This window comes from Podarcis vaucheri, assembly GCF_965113315.1.
Source record: "Podarcis vaucheri genome assembly, chromosome: 6".
Classification (NCBI taxonomy): Eukaryota; Metazoa; Chordata; class Lepidosauria; order Squamata; family Lacertidae; genus Podarcis; species Podarcis vaucheri.
Genome location: NC_138764.1, coordinates 41,410,903 through 41,437,080, shown reverse-complemented (window position 1 = coordinate 41,437,080; position 26,178 = coordinate 41,410,903). Strand labels below are relative to the sequence as shown.

The following is a 26,178-nucleotide window of genomic DNA, read 5'->3' as shown; positions in this document are numbered from 1 at the left end:
TGCCATTCATAATGGCAATGGCCTGTAGGTTATAGCTTAGGCAGAATAGCACATTTGATTGCATTGACCCATGTCTTTATTTTTTTATATGCTTTCCATTTTTATTTCTTTTTAGAATTCCTCTTTATCTTAAAAAAAGCTGTCATTCCATGTTGCATGCAATAAAGTGAGAAGGAAAGATCCCTTCCTGCATGTTTGATTTGTTGTTCAAGCATTCTCTTTGTGTTGTTTGCTTTCCTTTGATGTCACTTTGATTACTTGTGCATTATGACTCCCGTCCTAAAACTTTTATTTGAAGTTAGCTGTATTGAAATCAATATTTATACCTCAAATAAAAATAAATGCATATATTCATCCGAAAACTTCACTTCTTCCCACCCCCGGGTCAAATGCCTTTAGTTCATAATTCCAAGGATTAATAATTATTTTCTGACCAACTGTTCAGCTTGTACTCAGGAAACACCCTAGTATAATAAAAAAGAAACCCCACTGAAATGGTACATCCGTATCCAAGATTTTTCATTCCATTGATGGCTGAATCCCCGCATGTTTGTTTGTTTGTTTATTATTTTAATTCATAATCTTCCCTTCATTACAGTGTCCCAGGGCAGGGTACGTGCAATCCCACAATACAGTTCTAAAATATTATTGAGAACCTCTGTTAAAAGCAGAGTTGAAACAATAACCAGCACAACCACAAAACAGGAGGGGATGCAACAAAATCTTTCTGTCTCTCATGTCCATGCTATTGCTCCATGGACCACAGTTCCAAGATTTTCAAAGTACAGACTGAAATATACAGTAAGCCCTTACTTTTTAAACTTCTCCACCCCCATTGTTCTACCCGGACACTGAGGTGCAGCACCGAGGGCCTTCTGGTGGTTCCCTCACTGCGAGAAGCAAAAGTTACAGGGAACCATGCAGAGGGCCTTCTCAGTAGTGGCACCCGCCCTGTGGAACACCCTCCCACCAGATGTCAAAGAGAAGAACAATTACCAGACTTTTAGAAAACATCCGAAGGCAGCCCTGTTTAGGGAAGCTTTTAATGTTTGATGCATTACTGTATTTTAATATTTTGTTGGAAACCACCCAGAGTGGCTGGGGAAGCCCAGTCAGATGGGTGGGGTAAAAATAATAAATTATTATTATTATTATTATTATTATTATTATTATTATTATTATTATTCCAGTGTATACATTTAAACCAGCTTAGAAAATATTCATGCAGTCTAAAGCTTAGGTATTAATGAGTCTATGACATTTCCTTTGCCTTGATGGAACAACATGGAATTTCCATGCCCATGTTAATAAAGCTAGATCAAAACTATATCACCTACAACACCAGCCCTGCTTTTCAAAAGACAGGTTTATAATAACCTAGAATGAGACTTCTTAGGTGCTTCACACACAGAGAAAGTATATTAAGTGATACATTATTTTTGAAAATCTGTAAGCCTACATTTTCTTTTTATTTCAGATGGATCCTATGTGTCAGTTCCGTCTCCTCTAGGGAAGATTAAAAGCATGACGAAAGGTATTTTTAATGTCAAATTGAATCTTTTATAGCAAAGGTGTTTTCCTAGATTTGTCTATTCTGGGCATCCATGAGAACAGTTCCGCTGGTGGCACAACTGCTGGGCATGCCTATCTTACCTGTGTCTGTGTCTCCACTCAGTTTGCCTTCTATACTTTTGATAGCTGGCCTGACATGGAAAAAAAATGACAGGCAATGCTGTTTCTATCACTTCATCTCCATACCTGGAAAAGTTATACCTGCCAGATTTCTGCCTGCCAGGAAACTGTTACATCACAGGTGTAAAAGCTGGCAACTCCAAACAATACACACGTGGCAATGTTCAGAATTGGCTGCACTTTCCCTCCTTCATTTAGGCCAGTGGTGGCCAAAGTTGGCCCTCTAGCTGTTTTTGGACTACAACTCCCATCATCCCTAGCTAACAGGACCAGTGGCCAGGGATGATGGGAATTGCAGTCCCCAAACAGCTGGAGGGCCAACTTTGGCCACCACTGATTTAGGCAGTAGCGTACCTTGGCTTCTCAGTGGTGCCCTGTGCGATGCCAAAATCTGATGCCCCTCCATGCCTCTCACCTTCCATTAGATGTCACAGTTGTGGTGCCCACTGCAGGGGCCTCAGAAGTTCCACACCCGGTTATGCTCCCTAGATCCATCTTTGGTCTAGGTCCTGACCTAGTCTCAACAATAGACAGGGAAGTACAAACAAGGCACATCAGCATTTGGAACAGGGCAGGTGGGCATGTACAGTGGTCAAAGCCAGTAGCAATTCTTACCATCATGTTAAAAGACCTTGCTTGGCATCTTTTGTCCAAAAGGGGGGTATATTAAACTTTGACTTTACTAGGGTCTTTTGTTTAGAAATTTCAGTATGTGTGAGTTGGGAACTGTCACTTAAGACAGCTGCTGGATAACTGTCAAAGCGGTCCAGTCTTATGGAAGCGTACTCAGATGTAAGTCCTACTGTGTTTAATGGGCTTGCTTCAAAGATAAGTGTGCATAGGATTAGTTACAGGTAGGTAGCCGTGTTGGTCTGCCATAGTCAAAATAAAAAAATTCCTTCCAGTAGCACCTTAAAGACCAACTAAGTTAGTTCTTGGTATGAGCTTTCGTGTGCATGCAAACTTCTTCAGATACATTCTTCAGTGTATCTGAAGAAGTGTGCATGCACACGAAAGCTCATACCAAGAACTAACTTAGTTGGTCTTTAAGGTGCTACTGGAAGGAATTTTTTTATTTTGTGCATAGGATTGCAGCCTTAGTTTAACTTTGGTAAGTGTCATAATTGTGGAACTGGCTCTTTTTACACCAGTCAGAAATATATTTCTGTAATTATAATTATTGTAGTATTTCATATGTCCTACACAAATTGAATTGTGATGTTCTGTGAAATGGCATCTAAGATACTACAAGGATGGCTTGTTTTGTTTTTTCTTACTAAATATTAAAAGTGATGATAAGAATATAAATGTGAGTGCTATCAGATTTAACTACCTGCATTTGAAATAAAATCTTTTACAAAAAATTAATCATATGTTTGAGGCATAACTCAGTTGCTTCTTGATGGCTCTTTTGACACACTTCCTTTAGAATTTCCTTCCCACATTATCAGCTTTGGGTGCATCAAAAAGTTTATATCCTACTCATGTAATCAAAAGGCATATTCAAATGTTCTGTTGAGAAATGTTTTGATAAACCTGTTACAGCGAAGCACGTGGATCAACAAGTTAGCCTGAAAATTCAGTTGTGTATCAAATCCAATTCGCAGAGTCATTGAACAGTGTATTGGAATGGCAGTAAAAACACAGCCTCGCTAGCTACTGTTAGAGAGACAGAGAGACAGGAGAAGGAACTAATTCCTTGTATAAAGGATTTTCTGCAACCATTACATGATCCAGATAGAATATGCATATGGAGCAGTGTTCTTTGGTGATAAGCTTCTAGAGCCAAAAAAAAAAGCAAAAAAAAAAAAAAAAGCTCTAAGGCAGTCAGAATGTTGCAAATCTGTATTTATTATTGGGGGCTTATTGTAGGATATTGAAACAAATAGGAACCGAAATACCAGTCAAGCCATTCATAGTGGGAAACTATGCTATCAGTGTGTTGCTTATTTTTATTTTTTGTTAAATTCGGTACTTAAAATATATATTCACTGCATTTTTACAAATGGACTGTTTTCCTTTGGCAGAAAAAGCAGATGTTCTTCTTCTCCGCGCTGGTTTGCCATCCCATTTTCACCTCCAGCTCTCAGAAATCGAGTTCCATGAAATTATTGGTTCAGGTAAAAGGAAATAGAAAATAAGGTTCCATTTTAGAGAATGAATTCCGCCCCCCTCCCATGTTGCTGTGTTTTTATTTAATCTCATTCCTTGTAGGATCGTTTGGAAAAGTATATAAGGGAAGATGCAGAAATAAAATAGTGGCAATCAAACGGTAAGCTTTAGTGGAGTTTTTGTTGGTTACTTTACTTAGTTAAGAATGTTTTTTAAATGGCATTCTTTTAATCTATATATATATATATTCTGATGCTGCTAACCAGATACCGAGCCAACACCTACTGCTCCAAATCAGACGTTGACATGTTTTGCCGAGAAGTTTCCATTCTGTGCCGACTCAATCACCCCTGTGTCATCCAGTTTGTTGGTGCTTGCCTGGATGATCCAAGCCAGTTTGCAATAGTTACACAATACATATCTGGAGGATCCCTCTTCTCCCTGTTGCACGAACAAAAAAGGTAAAACTGGTTTACATTGGTCAGTTTCCATTTCTTTCAATTCCTCATCTTTCACAACTTCTATTCAGTTCTCCAGATTTCAACAGCAATGTACCATTTCTTTTTTTTTTTAATTCTGCAGCAAAATTCACCAGCATTTTAGTGTGGTTTTTCCCCCCAAATTAAAAAAAAAAGTTGTATGCAATTTTGACTAACAGTGCACATTTTTGCAAGCAATTTTCTATAACTTCCTCCATTTTTTGGCATGTTTTCACAAATATATGCATTTTTATTCACCTTGTCCCACAACACATGCATTTTTGTAGACATGGTTTGTGATTTAGGCAGTTTTTCCATGAAATATGGGCAAGCTAATTAGCACATAAGGACTCTTGAGTTTGTAGTGGAAGACGAAGAAGAGTTTTCAGAAAGGGGGCACATGTAAATAATCAGCTCCTCTCATGGTTTGAATGTTTCTCTGTTGCGTGTTGAGTCCCACAACGCCACTCCCCGCCAAAAAAGTCACACATCACACATTAATTTTTGTTTAAGGTTTTTGGCATAATTTTGGCCACAACTTTATTCAAAATACAAAAAATGTGAGTGGTTGCTTAGGCATTGGTTATGACTATCTTTCCATGCCCAGGGACAGAACTGACTTCCGGATTCCAGCGGAAGCCAGCATGGGAAACAAGTATTGGGTGAGAAAATGAAGCTGGGCATCAGTCAATCACTTCTCACCCTCATGTTCTGGTGGGGCTTGCACGGCCCAAGTCCGATTCCAGGGACAAGGACGAAAAGAATGGCAAGCCCCTGGATTCCTTTAACGGAATTCCCTTTCCGCACCATTTGGAGGGATAGGCACTTACCCCTCCAAGCACCAATTTAACCAATGCCTAACCGCCAACCTTACAAGTTGTGACAATTTGCTACGCAGTAGGCAAAAACCAAATGGCACCAGCCAATCAGCCAGATGGCAAAATTCCTACCAGGCCCCCACTCCAAGGCAGACGACCCCATGACAGGCATAGCAAGGTCAAGCGAGCAAGAAAAACCACCCTAATAAAAGGGAGGGAGGGCGGGTGATCTGGTGCAAAACGGCCAAGAGAAAGCCCCAACGTCTGGCCCCTGTATTTAAAGCCTCTGACCCCTCCTCCAAAATTGGCAACAATCAAAAATCCCCAGCAACCCAATTTTAACCCTTAAGGCTTGGGTTCCTTGCCAAATCTGCATAGTCACTTCAGGGTGGCTTGTTCCCCCAACCGCAACATGTGCTCTCTGTTAGGGAGAACACGCTTTCCCACAATTTGAATAATGGTTGAGCAACATCTGGGTTTTTTGATCCTTGCCAGAAAGAGCAACAGGACTAATATTATTTGGGATTCCTCAGTTGTAGCAGTTGTAGTGCTACAATAAACTAGATGATGATAAATCTGCCTTTCTCCCTAAGGCCCCAGAGTGAATTAGAACACAATGTTAAAAACAATTTTAGGCTTACAATCACAGAAATGCAGTGGGCCCTAACAATATATAGGCAGTGACCATTTTGTGCGCGTCCAACTGACGTGCAACTGCCATAGCTGTCAACGTTTTCCCTTTTTTAAGGGAAATTCTCTTATTCCGAATAGGATTCTTCACAAGAAAAGGGAAAAGTTGACAGCTATGGCAAATGCTGGCACGTACGGTGCTTTTGGCCCTGGAAGGGGGCATGGGCAGAATGAGCTTTCGCATGACCACTGACACACACAGTGACCCAGAATGCAGCCCTCCATGTAAACAGGGAGTTGCCTGTCAAATGCCAGGTTTAAGGGGTGCCCTAAGAGAATCTTCAGTGAGAGAACCTAAGCTGATGCATTTTGCCCTCTCAAAACCAAAACAAAAAACAAAAACACCAACCTTTTCATGTAGACCATGGCATGCACGAGTCTATTGATTATGCAGACACTTTGATTTTTTTCCTCTTCCTTTATACTTATGGTTTGGATTATAAGGGTGAACATACAGGAAGAGGATTTGGCAACTCAGGGGGGAATTCAACATAGCACTAAGAAGAGCACAAGCATTTCTGCTCTCTCCTTCCCCTGTGTGCTGATCTGGGAGTTCTTCTGACACCCTCTCCCCCCCCCATCCGCCAGTTTGGGGTGTGTGTGGAGGAAGAGATGGGATGAAAGCCCCATTGTACTAGTGGAAGGCTTCTGCTGGCAGAGCTCATTAAATCTTGCCTCTGGTGCATAGGGGATGGGCATGCTTCACAGTATTGCCCCTCTCAGTTTTATTAGCAGCAAATCTGCCAATTTACGCTTCCACAAAGATTAGTAAGGCATATGTTCCTCCAATGCCTGTTTCCCCTGGCTTTAGTGTCTCAGCAAGATCTTTAGCCAAAGTGGCTGGTTGGTTTTCCTCAATCATATGGTTGTGTGCTTAGTTTCTTTTTGCTGCTGTACTGGGTTTTCAATAGGTTGGTTTATATGTTGGGTCTTAATTGTAGTTGTCTCCTTGGTGGTTTTTTAAAATTGTTTTTCAGTGTTATATTGTGCAAACTGCTCTGGGATTTATTTTTATTGTTTATGAACTACAGTACATACCTTAAATAAACAAACAGAGACATAATCCTATCAATGAGGGCATAGGGAGTTACCCCAGTGCATACTGTATATAAGGGCATAGACCAAGGTCAGCTCCACTCCCTCTTTCTCTAAGTGAAAGACCTTCTCTTCAGAAGTAGAGGAAGTGGGAAACAGCAGGCCAATTAATGACTAATCAAGTTTTAATTCAGCAATTTCCAAATTACATCTTGAGAGAAGTTCTTAATTTAAACTACTTTGAGAGAACTTGATTTCAACAATCAGGATTATGTAAATAATCAGAAAGTTTGGGAAATTCTTCTCACCTCTCTCTAATTTGACTAATGCTACGATATTATTATTTTTTTACCCTTGCCTCGCAGGAATCTTGACTTGCAGTCAAAATTAATCATCGCAGTAGATGTTGCCAAAGGTATGGAGTACCTTCACAATCTCACCCAGCCAATTATACATCGTGACTTGAACAGGTACAGTTCTTTCTTTCTTTTGCCTCTCGATATATTGCTCTTCATATTGTTCCAAAATAAATGCAGGAAGGCACCTGCTCTACAATTGCGAATGGCTGAAATGAGATCGCTGGACTGAAGATTGAAGTATTTTCAGAACTAAACCCATATTGCCTCTTCAGAGCATCTGTCTAGTCCATTTTCAAACAACTGGGTAGTGGATTAATCAGATTTGAAGCTGAAATGAAACTGCACATTCTGTAAATGTCCAGAAAAATAACAGTCACAATTTGCCATCCACAATGCAAAGCTTCACCTTAAGGGAAAATGAGGACCATGACACTGGCTTCAAGCAATGAGCACATTTCACTTCTGAGGATGCCTTCTTGAAGCAATAGTTCCAAAATGAGAGACTCTGCATCTGGCTGTTAGGAGTGTCAATTCTCACAGCCAGGACCTCTGAATAAGAAAGCTCATGGGGAAGTCCTGAGGCAGGAGAAGCACCTTCCTTCAGTGAAATTACCAGTGGGGCAGAAAGTAATTTAATAGTACATTACCCAATCTCTCAATGCATGTGACTAAAAAAGAAGAGAGAGAAAAGATGTACATGGGAATAGAGGCAGGCCAGAACAAGCTCAACCTTGAATAGCAGTGTCAATGCTAACCTGTTAGAAGGTGAGAAGCAGAGAGGCTGGAAGTTTGGTTTCAAACCATGCAGGCAAAAATGGGTCAGCTGATGTCATTGTGATTGACAGGCAGGTTACCATGTGCCATCTGTGATTGACATGAGGGCAGCCTGTCAAAATTGTCACATGGGGTGATGGGGAAGATAAGAACTTGAAGATAAGAACCAGACCCAGTTCTCTACCCTCACTGTAGAGCAAAGGAAAGTCCCAACTTTCTATAAATCATATACAGTGGTACCTCGGGTTACATATGCTTCGGGTTACGTACGCTTCAGGTTACAGACTCCGCTAACCCAGAAATAGTACCTCGGGCTAAGAACTTTGCTTCAGGATGAGAACAGAAATAATGCTCAGGTGGCGTGGCAGCAGCAGGAGGCCCCATTAGCTAAAGTGATGCTTCAGGTTAAGAACAGTTTCAGGTTAAGAACGGACCTCCGGAACGAATTAAGTACTTAACCTGAGGTACCACTGTAATCATCTATAATCATCAGCTGTCCTTTAAAGCTTCCTAAAGCCTGCCCAAACTCCTTATTGTTTTGGGGAGAGGTGTGGAGGGGGAGGCAGTCTGTTTGCTGCTAAGCAACTTTACAGATTCCTGTAAGTGTCAACCATCCTAAGCTATTGGAAGAGTCTGAGCTGGCTCTGACCATTGTAATGGGGAGATATGGTAGCCCACTGACTGTAAGTACGTTACCTAGTCTTCACAGATCTTAAAGCCACTTATGGGTGTTTATTTTTTATTTTTTCCATGAGTTTCATTGTAATAATTAATACCTAATTTGAAAGACATCAATTGTCTGTCATGCTTGAGATAATTTTGGAAGTAATTAATTCATCCTGATTTATTAACTCAGTGGGAGTGCAGGTGATCATCATTAGAACAGCCCTCAACCTGCTTGGGTTATTTGATTTCATTATAGACATTTACTGAAATAAAACCAAAAGGTATTGTTTTCAAGGAAACTTTGGTTTTGTTTCTTGTATTCTGAGGATATGATTTCTACAGGCTTCCTTAAAAACAAATCCAAACTTTTTTTTTCCTTTAAGAAATACCACTGCTCTGAAATACTATTCTTGCAGTAATTTCTTTAGAATCAGCTGAACAAATGGAATAAAAAGGGTAGCACGCTTTGCACAGTTAGTACGCATAAGAAAATATGCTTTTCTTGAAATGTAAGCCATTGAACATAACGAGAATTACAGTACTTCTCATTACGTAGCGAGAATGCATAGCGAGAATACATGCATGTGCTGCACAAGTGCTGAATATATGCTGATGATAATGATATAAGTACTCCTTTGCTGACAAAATTAAAGTCAGGGTGGTATAGTGGTTAAAGTGTCAGACTGGGACCTGGGAGACCTGGGGAGTTCAAATCCCCACTTGACCATGAATCTCACAGGGTGACCTTGGGCCAGTCACTGCCTCTCAGCCTAATCTCACAGGATTATTGTGAGAATTAAATTAAGGGAGGGAGAGAAGAACCATGTTCATCACCTGAGGCTCCTTAGAGGAAAAGGTGAGTCTATAAATGCAACAAACAAACAAACATTTTAAGGGGCAGTGATTTTACAATTCAGCCGAATATTGTATTTGGCAGGTTCAGAATTTCTAGTTCCCAAACATGGTTCCTGCATTGGTTCCTACATTTGCAAGGGTTCTCTGATCTCATCGTATGAATGTCAAGATTTGCACATATAGATGCATAACATAAGCACACGGTGCTTTCAGGGCTGCTAACGTAAGCCTTCTGAAAACGTGAGCTTCAGCTTCAAACTTGACTAATGGTTGGTACAGCTGGAGCAGGATCAGTGTCAGGAGACCCAAATCTGCTTTCCCAACTACTGCCTTTTGTACTAATTACAGTTCATTAATCAAATGAGGTGGAAAGCCTGTCATTAAGCTTTTGAATAACCATTTCTGAACAATTCAGGGCTAGGATTCCTGCACCTGACAAGCAGTGGAAGTAGGAATTGCGTTAAGTCTGTGTTGCTTGTGTAAAATGCTGTCCACATAAGACCGAACATAGCCGCGTTTATATTTGATTGCTGTATTTGTACATTTTGTTAAGTGTAAAAACTGGAAGCTGTCAACTCTTGTGCAGAAAAATGGCAAACTGCAAAATGCACCACTAGCCAACTCCATTTCTCTTGTCTAGAAGGAAATTATGAGTAAACATGTTGCAAATCAAACTTCTACATGTCCTGCTAATCAGTTCTCACCTCACACACTAATTTTAAAAGGTGGCATTGGAAAGAAGAAACATGTGTTACAAAAACAAGAATATCTGATGCCTATCTTTCCACATACTTCTCTCCCCAAGAAGCACCCTCTCTGGTTTCCCAGAAGTCATGGAGGCCTGATGGTGTTCAACATTTCTGGCAATGGCATCCACCTGAAAGGTGCTGGATCTGACTTCCAGCAAGTTCTGGCTGGAAAAAAGCCCTGCCTAAAACTGTTTAAAATGTTTTTTCTCCAACTAGATGCAAAATACATTCTAATTTCCCACTGCACTCATTTCCTGTCTTTAGGTATTTATATCCTGATTAGCGGGCTAATTCATACTTTAGCTTTTGAGTCCAGATGCAAAAAAGTAGATTCATTATGAACTGGTGCCAACAGTTTTGAATGGCACATGAACATTTAAAATGACAGGCATCATGCAGTAAACATGGCACCAGAAACACAGTCCTTCTGAGCCCCCCCCCCATTTTGTGTTTAAACCTACTTCTTTAAGCACCCGAGTTACATTCACAACCCACAGCATCATCCATGTATTTAGTACCCATGCTCAAAAATCAGTGTATGAATGTCTTTCTTTCAGTCTTTGGGGTTTGGGAATCAGGGATCTTTTACATAATTTACTATCAGCCAAAAAATTTTCACTTCTGCATATTTTGCCTATAGAAGCAGTTTGCCTGACCTATGTCTCCTTTCTCCAGCACCTGTTCTTCACTCTCCAATCCTGTAGCCTCTCTGACTTTCACCTCCTGGCTTTTAAAGGCTCCCCCAGACCATTCTTCTAAGTCAGTTTATAGCCTCCCCCTTTCCAAGTGCCCACTCATCAGTATTCAGCCCCCCTCCTCCGTGTCCAGCCAGTCCCTGACAGTGCTCTATATACTTACACCCAAGGTAAGAACCAATTCCAGTGTAATTTGTCATTCTGCTGTTAAAACATGAAAGCTAATGAATCCTGCTCATCACTACAGTGGTACTTCGGGTTACATACGCTTCAGGTTACAGACTCCGCTAACCCAGAAATAATACCTCTTTGCTTGAACTTTGAACTTTGCTTCAGGATGAGAACAGAAATCGTGCTCCGGCGGCACGGCGTCAGCAGGAGGCCCCATTAGCTTCAGGTTAGTGGTGCTTCAGGTTAAGAACAGTTTCAGGTTAAGAACGGACCTCCGGGACGAATTAAGTTCTTATCCCGAGGTACCGCTGTATCAACTATTGAGAAAACTGTATGCTAGTCAACAGAATTTGGGATAATTAAAACACCTTAACTAAAAGACAGACATTGCAGCATATCACTCTTATTTTAACTCATAAACACTGAGAGTGTCAGGACCTAGCCTTCTCAGCGACTAAGCCTCATTTATAGGTCTAACAATCAGTGAAGGTTTGTAAGGGCTGGCTTGGTGATATAGATAAAAGAGTCAATGGAAGCTCTGTGGTAATGGGGATGGGTGTCCGCAATTCGTCTTTGTTATATATATATATATATATATATATATATATATATATATATATATATATAAAATCCCCTCATGAAACCTTAAAATAGCAGTTGCCTTTCATTAAATCTATAGCATAGTAAGGTTAGAAGAATCTTTCCCTGACCCCATTTCTTTGGAGAAGAAAAACACATTTAATAGGCATTGCCTGTCTGTTGCCCTGAAAGGCAGAGTATCTGGCAGGCCTGAAGAACTACTGGATTTTCTAAAGGACAAGATTGATTGCATGCGTCTCCTAATTCTTTTTTCTTTTTCTATTTCCCCCCCTTCTTTCTACTGTTTTCATAGAAATAATGGAAAAGGGTATTCTTGACCACAGTCTTGAGATGGAGATGGCCTTAAGAGCAGGCAATTTAGTACTGAATCTGATGAACTCTTTATTAACCTTGTCTGGATTCTGCTCATTTTTTCCCCCTCTTGTATTTCCTGAATGTGAGGCTTAAAGGGCTACATTTCTCCCACACTTACCCACCCAGGCTTTAAGTGTCATTGAAACAACAATGCTCCAGGAGAGTTTTCTTATTTCTTCTGCTTCTATTGGCTATGGTAGATTCTTTTGTCCCTTGATATCTGTGTACGTAAATATAGACAGATATATGGACAGATCGATAGACAGACAGACAGACACATATAGACAAATCATGCAGTGCAGGTGAAATATCTTGGACTGACAGGAATGTCTTTAAAGAGCAAACTCTTCTGTTTCTTTGGGGAAATTGACAAGGCAGGTTTCCAAGCGTTCTCTCGTCAAAGTAGGTTCAGGAAGGTTGACCATGTTTAGGAGTTAAGAAGGAAGTTCTGTTTCTGGGCCTAATGGAGCCTTGGCCTCTGCAAAATCCAGCAAAGTATTGCTTGGGGCATCCAATTATAATACCTTTGCTCACTGTGTATCTGACAAGAAAGAGTGCTTTGAGATAAAGATAAAGGTAAAGGGACCCCTGACCATTAGGTCCAGTCGTGACAGGCTCTGGGGTTGCGGCGCTCATCTCGCTATATTGGCTGAGGGAGCCAGCGTACAGCTTCCGGGTCATGTGGTCAGCATGACTAAGCCGCTTCTGGCGAACCAGAGCAGCGCACGGAAACGCTGTTTATCTTCCCGCCGGAACGGTACCTATTTATCTACTTGCACTTTGACGTGCTTCTGAACTGCTAGGTTGGCAGGAGCAGGGACTGAGCAACAGGAGCTCAACCTGTCACGGGGATTTGAACCGCTAACATTCTGATCAGCAAGTCCTAGGCTCTGTGGTTTAACCCACAGCACCACCCGCTTTGAGATACACCATACCATATGATTCTAGAACCAAAGAAGGGAAACAATCATTGAGTTTACCCTGCTGTTATTCCCAAAGGAGAAATCTATACCAAGCAAAGGCTATGTAAGACATGCTTTTAAAAAACCCTCTCACAATGAATAAGCTGCCTTCCTCTCCTCTGCCCCTTTCTTTCTGGAGCAGGAACCTGCCAGAAATTTACCACATGGGGACACCAGCTAAAAGCTCTAATGATCTGAAGATATGGCTTCACAGACCTTATGCTGCGGATCCTGGATTATTTTTAGTCTTTAATATTCTGGAGGACCTGTGGGTACCTCTCTTTGATTAACATTTCCACTTGACAACTGGGTGCAGGTATCTCAAAATAATTCTGCTTGTCATACTCAAACCATTTAAACATTTTGATGAAAAATAGATGGGAGAGCTGAAATCAGATTCACTGGGAATGGAAAGAATCATGGCAACATCTCATGTGTCCATTAAACTTTTACGATTTAATTTATCATTCTCTGGGTTTGCTTTTATGTGAAGTTGAAAATCTTGAAGGCACTGATTTGTGGAAGTCCTGGTTCGGAGAGTTTAAATTTTATCTGTCTGCAAAAATAAAATATATAAAGAAATGGTGTTCCCCACTTGACTGTTCTTTCTTGTAGCCTCAGTTGTAATATGTGTAATATTATGCTGTTTTGTAGAGACCATCAATATTCCTTTCACTTTCCCTTTATCATGTATCCTGTTGCCAACTCGTTCATTTCTTTCTTTTCAAATACTTTTTCTCCCCTCTAAATCTACTTGGCTCAGACAACATTCTTGATAAATTCCATATGAGAATTGATGTGTCTACATTCATACGCTTTTATGTTATAATTTGCTGCGCCTTTCACACTCCATATGCTTGGAACACACTATATAGTAAGGTGATGAATAAACCTCTTCAAGTACCTTGATCGCCACAGTGTCATGATGTGGCTGGAAAGTGTAGCATCACTTTCACAGTCTCTCGCTGCAATCCTAGCTTTGCTTCCCAGAATCCTCTTAGCTTTAAGAAAATATTTCTGAAATATTTGGCTTTTAAAAATGTTTTAAACATAATTGAAACACAGAATATCAACAAGTGAAGCTTTCCCCTTAATTATATTTCCCTACCAGAAAAAAACTTAAACTGTTTAATTTGTGCCAGCCCCACAAGGTGTGATTTGCTTTGCTGCAAGCTGCTCCTGTTGAGAGAGCAAATTACTTCAGCAAGGAAGATGCAGGAAATACCTTGCTTTCCTTTTTTCTGATTGTTTATAAGCCATGAATAAGTGACTAATCATTCATAGCAACAGTAGCACTTCTGTACCTGCCCAAGAAGCCTTAGAATATTGTGTCTGTGTTTTGTTTTCTAACTTTCTTCATAGATGACTGATTGACTTACTTTTTAAAGAAAAAGAGAGAGGGAGCTACAGTAAGAGTCTGGGCTTCCTGTTGTGGGGTGGAAAGAGGGAATGAATATGAAGACGAGCTAGAAATCATTCAAAGTTTTATCTCTGTATGAAGTTCATTCACTCAGCAATCATGGAATCTGATTTCAGGTGTAGTTCACAGATTTTTGCACTACTTAATGAACTGTGTTCAATTGAACTAGTTCATCCTAAGCCCTGGAGCACTATATATATTTTTTATCCTGGATTTGTTATCACCACTGCAGGAATTGATTTCAAAAGTACCTTCCAGGATTACTTATCATGGGTGAATTTATTTCTAAACATTTGTGCACTTCATTTAAATGAAAGTTGTTAAAACAGTAGCAAAAGATTGGATTTATACCAGTTTTTTATATAGGTCATTTTAAAACCAGAGAAGCAAGTCTACCTATTAACTGCAAGAATACTCCCGAATACATCTCTGGGTATATTATTCTACGTCTGTAAAGCCAGGTCTATATCTTATGAGCCAATACTGGGCTATCATTGAAAAAAATAGCCCTGTGGCTCCTCCTTTAGTAATACAAAACACGTGATAGGATGTCCTCAGACTGTTTTCCTGCTGCTCATAAACAGAACCTAGTGCAAGGGACAGGGAAACCTGCAGCCTAACATCATATCACTCATTTTGCATTTCCAAATTTTATTAGACGATAGAGAAATAAGTGACTCAGGGCTGCTGGTTTTGATAATGGCCACATGGCAGCTACAATATACTGTTCTGGCTGCTTGCTTTCTCTTTCTGAGTTCCTTCATTGATCCAGTTGGTAGATGAACCATAACAAAGCTTAGAGAAAGGAAATGGAAGTATGTAGCATTGTCTGGCTGTAAGAAATTCCCCAGTCCCCCACAGGAACTACAAAGCCAAAACCCAGAGCAAGGAAAAGAATAACATGTTTTTGCAATGTGGTGGTATTGCAGAGTCTAGACCTTCACTTTTATTCTCTGAAATCTGCAGTCATTAAAAAAAAATATTTGATTCTTGCAGTGACAATAACAGATTTAGAGAAACAATTATACTTATTCTAACTTGCTTAAACTACAGGAGTGTGATTGCGTGACTACCTACCTTGAAACAACAGTTGGTGAACCAAGCTTTATAGAGTGCTGGGAGGAGATTTGTGATGAAATCTGAGAAATACTTCAGTGAGGTATGGTGCTCCTTATGCATCGAGTAATATACAATAAAGGGATGACACATGAGGATTGGTGGGAGAAACAGGAGCACAAAATCCCCAGTCAAGAAAGCTGACAGGTTCCTTACAACAGTAAGCAGTGGGGCTTACGGCAGCAGTGATGCTGTCATTGGGGTCAATAAGTTCATTCCAAATCCCACTTCCAGTCACTCATTCCTTTCTCCAGAAGTACTCAGTGTTTATGCTGAAATTTATCCAACCTCTTCTTTCCCTTCAAAGTCTTTATTTTTGAAGAAAGTTGTATATTGCTCCACTCAACCATGGTTCCATTTGTGTTATCCAAACATTAAGGAAAGCATTAGTCACAGTGTGGGCATTTCTCAAATCCCCCCCCCCTTATTTTCTCTGTCTTATAGTATTTTAAAATGGGTCTGCCTCTAACTCTGAATAGATGACAAATAATGGTTCACAAGAACACTCACAGTGCAATTGCATTTCACAGATGCTCACATTGACACACTACCCTGGGCAAGTTAAAATACGTCGCTGTTTGACTTTCATTCCATCCCTCCAAACTCAGCTTTAAATCACTGCCAATAACAGAGATCTTTCAGGGCAAACTGGACCTTGGGATTATATTTTCATAGGCAGTAAATAGCATTTAGACTCCTATCTTTCATAAATGGCCAATGAAACAAGGCGCCCAAGATTCAGCTAAAAATGCATTTATTTCCCAGACGTGGATCGTGCTGTGGGTTAAACCACAGAGCCTAGGACTTGCCAATCAGAAGGTTGGCGGTTCAAATCACCGCGATGGGGTGAGCTCCCATTGCTTGGTCCCTGCTCCTGTCAACCTAGCAGTTCGAAAGCACATCAAAGTGCAAGTAGATAAATAGGTACCACTCCAGTGGGAAGGTAAATGGTGTTTCCGTTGGCTGCTCTGGTTCACCAGAAGCAGCTTAGTCATGCTGGCCACATGACCCGGAAGCTGTACGCCGGCTCCCTCGGCCAATAAAGCCAGATGAGCGCCGCAACCCCAGAGCCCTCCATGACTGGACCTAATGGTCAGGTGCCCCTATACCTTTACCTTATGTGCTAATGCAGACCCTCCAACTGTCTCTATTTTCCAGGGACAGTCACAGATTTACAGAAGCAATCCCGGTTTCTGATTTGAACCCAGAATGTCCCACTTTTCATTAGAACATCTCTATTTTCATTGGAGAAATGTTGGGGGGTATGAATTATCTGACCCCTGAGCCATCTGAAGGCAATCCTATATAGGGAAGGGTTTTTTTAAAATGTTTAATGTTTTGTTATGTTTTTATACATGTTGGAAGCTGCCCAGAGTGGCTGGGTCAATCCAGTAAGATGTGTGGGGTATAAATGGTAAAATTATCATTATGGAATGGGACGTCTGTATTTTCATTGGAGCAATGTTGGAGGGTATGCTAATGAAGCACATGCAAATAAATTAGTTAGGAAGGGAGGCTGAATAAGAGGGATTGAGTGCTATACCAGAGTGGCAACCATGTTGGTCAATAAGCCTAATCTGCATGCTAATTGAGTGATGTAATGGTTGTGCTGAACTTGTGCCTGGTATTGGTGACAGTATGAGGATCAATAAGCTGAAACTCAGTTGAGATAAGATGGAAGTACTGTTCATAAGTGCTGTCTAGGGAGGTGGAGTTTAACAAGGTCTGTATGTGGTGCTTTTGGACCCAGCTTTGTCCCTGGAGGCCTGGATGGCATCAGAGGCTTGAGGAGCCTTCTTTCAGCTGTGGCTGATACATCAACTGCAGCCCTTTCTGGATAGAGAGCACCTGATCACAGTTATTCATGCACTGGTAACCTTTTGACCTGACTACTGCAATGTGTTACATCTGTAGCTACCCTTGAATATTGTCTTGAAGCTCCAGCTAGTGTACAGTGGTACCTCTGGATACGAACCGCCCCCCTTTGTGAATGCTTCAGGCTACACACACAGCAAACCAGGAAGTAAAGGAAAGGTTTCCGCTGCCCATGCCTGCGCAGAACAGAACAGTGCGCCTCTGGATATGAATGTTTTGGGGTAAAAACGGACCCCCAGAATGAATTAAGTTCATATCCAGAGGTACCACAGGTACCACTGTAAAAACAATTGGGTAAAAGACTTTTGACTGCTTATGTCCCTGAGGTAGAACACCTGTTACTTACTCTGCCAGGTGAAGTCTTCCCATGGGGCAATATTCAATGAAATATTTGCATTAGCGTAAGGGTTTGCTCCAGTTCAATGAGATTCCACCTGCATCCTGCATGTGTTCCCTCCACTGTCCCCAAATCTCTGCTGGAGAGTTGGAACCCAGAAATGATTTAGGGGCACACAGAGGGAGAAGAGGGGGATAATATTCTATTTGGCACAGAGAAATTCCGGTGCTGAAACAACTTAGCATCAAGCTGAATACAACCCATTAGCCATTAACAACATGTTGGCCTTACTGCTGCCGGTTTTCTTCACTGAACTCTTAAATTGTTATTATTTTTACTCTTCAGCACATGTGCAGCAATGTGATGGGTTGCTTGGGAGAATGAGGTCTGTGCATGCCTCTATTTATCACTCAGGCCCTTCCAAACTGTGCCTTGTAAGCTAATTGTATTCCAAGCTTTATATTGTAATATTCTATATTGATTTTCCACTTGAGCAATAGAAAGTCCCTGGAGAGCTTTTTAAGTTTAGTTTCCTTTAGAGGGGATAGTAAGCACCCCTGGCTGTAGAATGTTCTCCCCAGAGACTCATCTGATACCTGTTTTGTCAACCCCAGACAACTCCCTTTTTTATTGTCCCAGGTCCAAATTAGTTTTGATGCTGCTTTGAGATGTGTTATCATTGAACTGTTATACTGATAGATACATATTTTGAACACAGGAGAAGCAAGTACGTACATAGACAGATGCTGCCAGTTCCTTGCGGCTGATATATCAAAATAATACATAAATTTATAGAACTTTGCTGAATTATCATATGTGTGTAGCTGTGTTTAAACTGTGCATAAGAAATTCATGCACTGAATTCTAAAATAATTGTGTGGGGTGAGGAGTGGGGAACGATAGCAACACAGACAATCTCATTCAAATGAAGGTTGCATTTTGTATATTACTTGGATAAGATGCCCTCTCCTCAAGTAAGCAGAAATAGTTGGTGTTTTAAATTTGAAAGCATCTGTGAGGTGCATGCTGATCACACATAGGAGTGTTCTTGTGTCCAAGTTCTGACTGCTGCATCAAAAAGATGCTGCTGTGGAACACCGAAAATATGATTGTTGTCAACAGCTTGGTGCTAAAAACTGCTGCGCCCTGATGTTGACTTCCCTGAAAGCTACAAGGAAATTCACCACTTCCTAAGCTGACATTCTTAATGGGAAAGGAAAGGCGGGCTCTTGAGATGTCTAACATATCCCGTGAGACTGCAAATCTTGCTTGTGGCTGGTGCAGTTCAGCCTTTCCTTGCAATTATAATCCTCTTTGACTTATTAAGCACCAGCAGAGAGCTCATAGCTCATCCTCTGTCAGATGCACATGGGAAGTCTAGGATGGTAATTCAGCAGAAAGCTCAAAAGGGTTTCCAAGGTAGTTACAGAGGCTGAGATCCAAACAGCAGAAAGTGCTTCTACTTCCAGAAGGGAAGAGCTTGCCGAATTTGATTTTTAACTGCAACTCTCTGAGGCACGTGGAATTCCCATTTTGCAAGGGGGTCTCCTTGTTCAGAAGTTAATGGAGTTAGGAAGCACAAGAGCTTTCAGAAAGAACAGGAAACGTCTTGGTGCATGCACAGAACACGATGTGTAACCCTTTGGATCCTGCATAGGGGCCAGCAACATGAGAAAGATGATTTCCCTAATCTGGGTGCAGATAACTGGTGGTCTGTAATGTTTATGGTTCTGCTGTCCAGTGCCAGAAAGAACAAAGCAATGTTTTTCAAAGAGAGCTCGCTTATCATCTGGTTATGAACAGTGAAGTTGCTGAAGTCCGTAACTACCTGATTCACTATGTGGATTTGTCCATTTTGTAAAGTTTGGTTTTGTTACAAACAGGAATAGGTGAATCCATCCATTTCAGTTTCTTGGTTTCCCCCCTGTTCATTTCTTCACATTTCTACATCAATTTGTGATGGGGATTTAAATGTATCCATGAATATTCAGCAGCATTTCAGGGTGAATTTCTCCTATTATAAACATTTTTGCAAAGAATTTTTCCCTAATGCATTTTTGTATCTTATTTTTAGCAATATATGTATTTTTGTGCATACTTATTCTAGTATATGCATTCCTGTACACAATACTTGGCTGAAAAACTACATCTAAAATTAGGAGAACTATGATATTAAACTTTCCATTACAAAATTTCAGATTTCATTGAATATAACCTTACACTCAATCATTTACTTCCCTTCCCCCCTTCTATGGTTCCATTTATTTATCCATTAAGACTGCATATTCTACTTTCCCCATATATTCATATTTATCATTTCCCCCTATATCTTCAATGCTTTAAACTGCTGAATTAACATGAACCCTGCGAACGTTTTAGCCTGTTTAACATAGTTCTTCAGATATTCTGCAAACATATTCCACTATGAATCCAGACCTTCCAAGTGCCCCCATTTTCCAGGGATGTCACTGGTTTAGAGAAGCCATCCTGGTTTCTGATTTGATCCCAGAATGTCCCACTTTTCCTTTGGATGTCGCTATTTTCAGTGGACAAACGTTACAGGATATGGAGTTATCTAACCCCGAGCCGTCAAGGCAATTCTGTATAGGGAAGTTTTTAAAATGTTTATGTTTTCACATATGTTGGAATCTGCCCAGAGTGGCTAGGGCAACCCAGCAAGATGTGTGGGGTATTCATAGTAAAATTATCATGTTGGAATGGGATGCCCCTATTTTCATCGGAGAAATGAATGTGAATGTTGTTGGTCGGAAAGTGAGGATTTGGTAGGTTTACCTTTAAATGCGAACTGAGTCACATGTATCCCCTAACCCTCATTACAAATCAGGTGCTATCTGCTTGTTAAGAACATATTAAAATAACAGGAAAAGGCATCCAACTTAAACTTACTCTAAACTGCTTCCCTATCCAAGGCAATAATTAGCTGTAAAGTTGTTTCCAGGCCTAGGCTTCTGGAGTCCTGGTCCACTGCAACCCAGAGGCAGAGCTTCATGCTTCAGCACTGGGGGGGCGGAGAGCAGGCGGGGGGTGGGTCTGGTGCAGGGCTCACCACCCGAAGGGGTGCAGCATGTGTCCTGGGGCCCACTGGGATAACGCTGCCAGGGTGGTGCACTCTCTCCCCCCCCACACTCCTCTTCCTCCACCAGTGCTGCAACCCTTTCCATCCAGGTTTTTTCCCTTGTGATTTCAGCTCATCCTACTTTTTCCAGTGCCACTCTAACTCACTAGCCAATTCTATTTACCCACTTTACTTTACTTTACTCCTTCGGGTAGTGATAAAGTGGGATATCAAATCCAAACTCTTCCTCCTCCTCCTCCCTCCCTCCCTCCCTCCCTCCCTCTTGGCAATTGAGATGGGCAGCAGAGCTCAGTTTAAGTTTCTCTTTTCCATAATTTCTTTAGTACACACACACACACACACACACACACACACCCTCTTAGTCTTTAGGTCTCATTTCCTCCTTAGGTGTCACATTCCAGGGCTAAATTTCAAGCCTCCTGTGAAATACAAAAAACAAACAAACACAAAACCCAACTATTTCACAACAAAAAACGGTGCATAAATTGAATGGGACAATTTTGTGTCTTCACACCCGGCAAGCAAAACACAGCTTTCCATTCATATGTTCCAGCTCACCAGGGGCTTGATAAATCTCAAATTTCTGCTTCCTGTTTGAGTCTTTAAAAAACGCGGATGTCAAGCACCTTGCAGGCAACAACACAGGGCTGATTCGTGGTATTCATTTTGATGGATCTCAAGCTATGAAGGCTTATTGCAGTTCCCAACCAGAAATGGCAGACAACTCAGAAGCTGGTGGCTGGTTTCAGTGGGTCTTCTTTAATTTCATGGTGCAGGTTTTGAAATGTTATCTTCCAGTTAAATTTTCAACCCTCCTATGGTGTGCAGCCTCTTAACAAAAAAAAGTTTAGTGTGGCTGCCCCTGTACTGTGGAATAGCGTTCCTGTCAAGATATGACAGGCCCCCACTATCTGCACTTTCTAGAAACAATTGAAGACACTCTTGTTGTGACAGGCTTTCCCAGCTGGATAAATGTGTCTCTTCTACTATGAATGTCTCCTTTCTGGGGGTTTTAGACTTGTTTTAAATGTCTCTTCTGCTATTGTGTTTTTTACTGTCATTAATAATCTTATGTGTAATAATCTTCCTTTGAGGAAACCAGGAATGCAGAAAGGTTGCATGTAGGTAGTTGAACGACCTTGCAAAAGCCAGAAGTGGACATAATACTGGAATTAAGAAAATAATAATAATGGGGGGGGATAGAGAGAGAAGTAAGAACATGAACATGTCCCTCAGTAGATAGATACTGGGGAGGGAGGTGGGATCTTCATGGTAACCTTGATGAATGAAGAAAAAGGGGTGTCACTGAAGTGCAACTATATTTCAGAATTCCTTTTCACATGCTTTGAAATTCCTGCCACCTTTCTCTCCCTGTTAAGACTCAGGCAGTGATAGGGTCGCCTGGAACCACATGCATTCTATCAAGGGGGGTGGGGGGATGTGTCATTTAATGTATTTTTAATCTTTGTGGGAAGCCGCCCAGAGTGGCTGGGGAAACCCAGCCAGATGGGCGGGGTACAAATAATAAATTATTATTATTATTATTATTATTATTATTATTATTATTATTAACATAATTGCATGTGGCTGTCCACATGATGACCAAATTAACAATAATATGGGAAGTTCTATATTTTTTATACACACACACATCACTTTAAGTGGCTAAAATAGCCATACTAAGGCTTGCTTTAGGCAGATGGCAGAAATAATTGGCTACCCTATGCAGACAGACATTTAGCTCACCTACTTGAATACCGCCATCGGAAAAGCAGTGCGAAGAAACGTTCAAGGGATCAAAGACAGCTACATAGAAATGGTTTTAAACAGTTTTGAAAGCTGGATTCTTTAAACACAAAAGACTATTCTGCCCACACTTTGTGTAGCTATGTGGGAAAGTCAATATTACATGGAAAGTAATTCAAACATTGATGAAGTCAATAGGAACTTTGCTCACATAAGGCATTTGTATAGTGTAACAAGCTATTAAATCCAAGCTATTTGAGGAATGTAACTATTTGTCATCTTGCCCATCAGCCACAATGATCTGCTGCATTATTAAGTGTAAGGTATATTCTAAAGGAAGCCAAGCTGTAAATACAATGGGGGGGGGAATGTTGTTTGTTTTCCTTTATTTAAAGGGAGCCACTCATTAACCCTTCACAAACGGACAGTTGCTTGTCTTCTGTGGACTCAAACAAGGTGAGATGCCATTCATGCTGTGGATATTTCCATTAAAAAATGGCATCTGATCCAGATTGAGCCCCCAGTGTTAGAACTGCCCTCCATGAGGCAAAATGAGGCACATGACTGTCCAGGGACCTTGGGTGCATGCCTTGCTGTGCTCGACTTCCTCTTCCTTTATTGTTAATGTTTCAAGGGAGCAACTGCAGTAGCAGGGCTCCTCCCGCTCTGCATTCCTTTCTCCCTGTCTTGTTCTCCAGGAGGGATGGGGGATCCTTCCACAGAGCTGGCACTCTGGGATAGCTTTTCCAGGACGGCTAGACAATCTCTTTGGGCATTATTTAAATGCATTATTTAAATGCTTATAAGGGTGGCGCTGTGGGTAAAACCTCAGCGCCTAGGGCTTGCCGATCGCATGGTTCAAATCCCCGCGGCGGGGTGAGCTCCCATCTTTCGGTCCCAGCTCCTGCCCACCTAGCAGTTCGAAAGCACCCCTAAGTGCAAGTAGATAAATAGGTACCACTTTCTAGCGGGAAGGTAAATGGCATTTCCGTGTGCTGCGCTGGTGCTGGCTTGCCAGAGCAGCTTCGTCACGCTGGCCACGTGACCCGGAAGTGTCTGCGGACAGCGCTGGCCCCCGGCCTCTTAAGTGAGATGGGTGCACAACCCTAGAGTCGGACATGACTGGCCCGTACGGGCAGGGGTACCTTTACCTTTACCTAAATGCTTACAGAGGTGGGGCAACAGTTCTTTCCCCCCGCCCCCAGGATTTCTGAAAGGAATAATGAAAAAGCTATGTTTTCTTCCAATCCATGATTAGAATGTTTGCTTTATCCAGAAATTATTTAAAGCTTTTCTTTCTTTCTTCTTTTTTTGGAAATAAAATTCTATTGCTTTTTCACAATTAATTTCCACAATTAACTACAAAAAACAAATCCCCTGTGTCCCCATTCACAAAAACACTTCAAAACCTTATCTTTGAGGTTCTTTAGACTCATGACTTCCCTCCATTTCCTCTTCTGGTTCCTTGTATTAATAAAATTCTTCTGCATTTCTGTACACATACTTCATCAATTATTATTCTTCTGATTTTAACAAAATTCTTCTGCATTTCCATACGCATACTTCATCAATTCTTCTTCTGCAGATTTTAACAAGATTCTTCTGCATTTCCTTACACATACTTCATCAATTCATCTTCTAATTTTATCCAAATTTTGCTGATTGCAAGTATGTAGTCTGAGCCTGCCAATGTATCAATTTATCTCTTTCTTGAACTCTTAGCTTGATGATTTTTGGCAGTGCCACATCTTTTAAGACCCCCTCATTAAATTCTGGGATCTTTTCCTCTTCCATGATTACACAGTAGCAATATTGGCTTGTAGCAAGACTCTTGCCATGATTTTCTACTGCTCCTTAAGAATAGAATCCTTCAGGTAAACACTAGGTCAGTTTCCTATTAAATTAAGACGGCGATTCTAACCCTGCTTACCTGGGAGTGATCCTCTCTGAATTCAACAGGACTAGCTTCTGAGTAGACAAGGTTAGGCTTGTACTGCAATTCCTTTTAAGCTAAAAACATGCTTTCATTTTACATCCTTTGCAACAATGAAAGTTTGGTCTTTTGTGGATTTTATAGCAGTCCCATTCAGGGGATAAGATGGATACTGATGAAAGTGTATTCTAAAGGAGCCCTCTCCGCGTGGTGAGAAAGGAGCTCTCTGATGTCCAAGTGGTAGATCACAGACAAGTACATATCTAAATCCCCCTCCCATTCCCCCCCATATAAACCTTCTTGCTATATTTATCGGGTGTCTGTAATAAGAGTAGATAAAGTTTCGAGATAAGACCTTTCTCTTTGCTATCCAAAAGGAGCACACAATCATTTGTAACGGGCTTTGCTGCCAACTAGAGATCTGCTATCAGTTGTGATGAAGTGAAACAAGAAGCTAGTTATGGCAAAGAGGGGAATGGCTGTAACGTAGCCTTTCTGCACATGCACGTTCAAAGGAGATAAAGAAGATGTGAGATAGGATGCATCTTATGAATAAAAATAGAACAAGCATATGATAACCTTCCTGCCCATGATGCAAGTATGTTTGGCAAATGTGATGCTAAGAAAAGAGGGAGAAAGCCTGGATAAGTTACTGTGGATGCCTGAAAAACTGGTGGGTGTTGGCATTCATATGTGAATAATTTTGCCAATATCGAAAACATCAGAGATAAACCAATATATTCTGACAGTCATTAAATTTGGATACGATGGCCAGTATTAATTTACATAGCTGGAGAAGTGTGGAAATACCTAATTTGGGGCACTCACAATGTTAATCTGGAATGGTTCTAATTTATTAAGGAGGAATTTGAGGTAGCACCAAACAGATTCCTCCATCAGCACAAGCATTCCTGCTTCTTAATGGAACAATCTGACTTTTCTTGCCCCTGTGCACTGTTCTGTGGGTTCTTGTGACCCCTGCAAGCCAACTTGAAGGGGGTAGGTGAGAGAAGAGAAAAAAATCTAAGAGAAAATAATAGAATCATAGTTGGAAGGGACCCTGAGGGTCATCTAGTCCAACCCCCTGCGATGCAGGAATATGCAGTTGTCCCATACGGGGATCAAACCTGCAACCTTGGCATTATCAGCACCATGCTCTAACCAACTGAGCTACCCCCGTACCACTAGTGGAAATCTGTGCACAGGCATCCACTGAAGAGAATCCTCAGTTGAATCCAGGCCCAGATTATTACTATGGATGAGTACGATAATAATAATAATAATAATAATAATAATAATAATAATAATAATAATAATAATAATAGACTTAGATATCACTTCTTGCCAAAATAGACTTCTAAGCCATTTTCCACATATAAAAGCAAGTTTCGTGAGCATTGTTATATAAACATCCATAAGTAAAATACACAATAAAACAACCTCACTAAGAACAACCCAGGAGGCTGAGGGAGGCAGATCAAATGAATGCTATGTGAACAGGTGAATCTTCAAAAGCCAATGGGATGCCATGCAGATAGGGCTTCTCATCATTCAGCTGGGAGAGACTTGCACAACACCAGTGCTATCAGTGAAAAAGTGTGCCTCTGCATTACCACAAGCCATGGCAAAACTAACCAGGTTTA

General features: G+C 41.0%; 1 protein-coding gene across 1 annotated transcript in view; it reads left to right on the top strand.

Moving 5' to 3' along the window:
* The window catches only part of LOC309534827 (serine/threonine-protein kinase TNNI3K), a 159,426-nt gene that overhangs the window by 45,607 nt on the left and 87,641 nt on the right, over window positions 1–26,178 (top strand). The window contains exons 14-18 of the mRNA XM_082227248.1: window positions 1,478–1,534; window positions 3,720–3,812; window positions 3,907–3,964; window positions 4,071–4,265; window positions 7,192–7,296. Of these exons, the coding sequence (XP_082083374.1) occupies window positions 1,478–1,534; window positions 3,720–3,812; window positions 3,907–3,964; window positions 4,071–4,265; window positions 7,192–7,296 (508 nt within the window). The remainder of the gene's footprint in view (window positions 1–1,477; window positions 1,535–3,719; window positions 3,813–3,906; window positions 3,965–4,070; window positions 4,266–7,191; window positions 7,297–26,178) is intronic.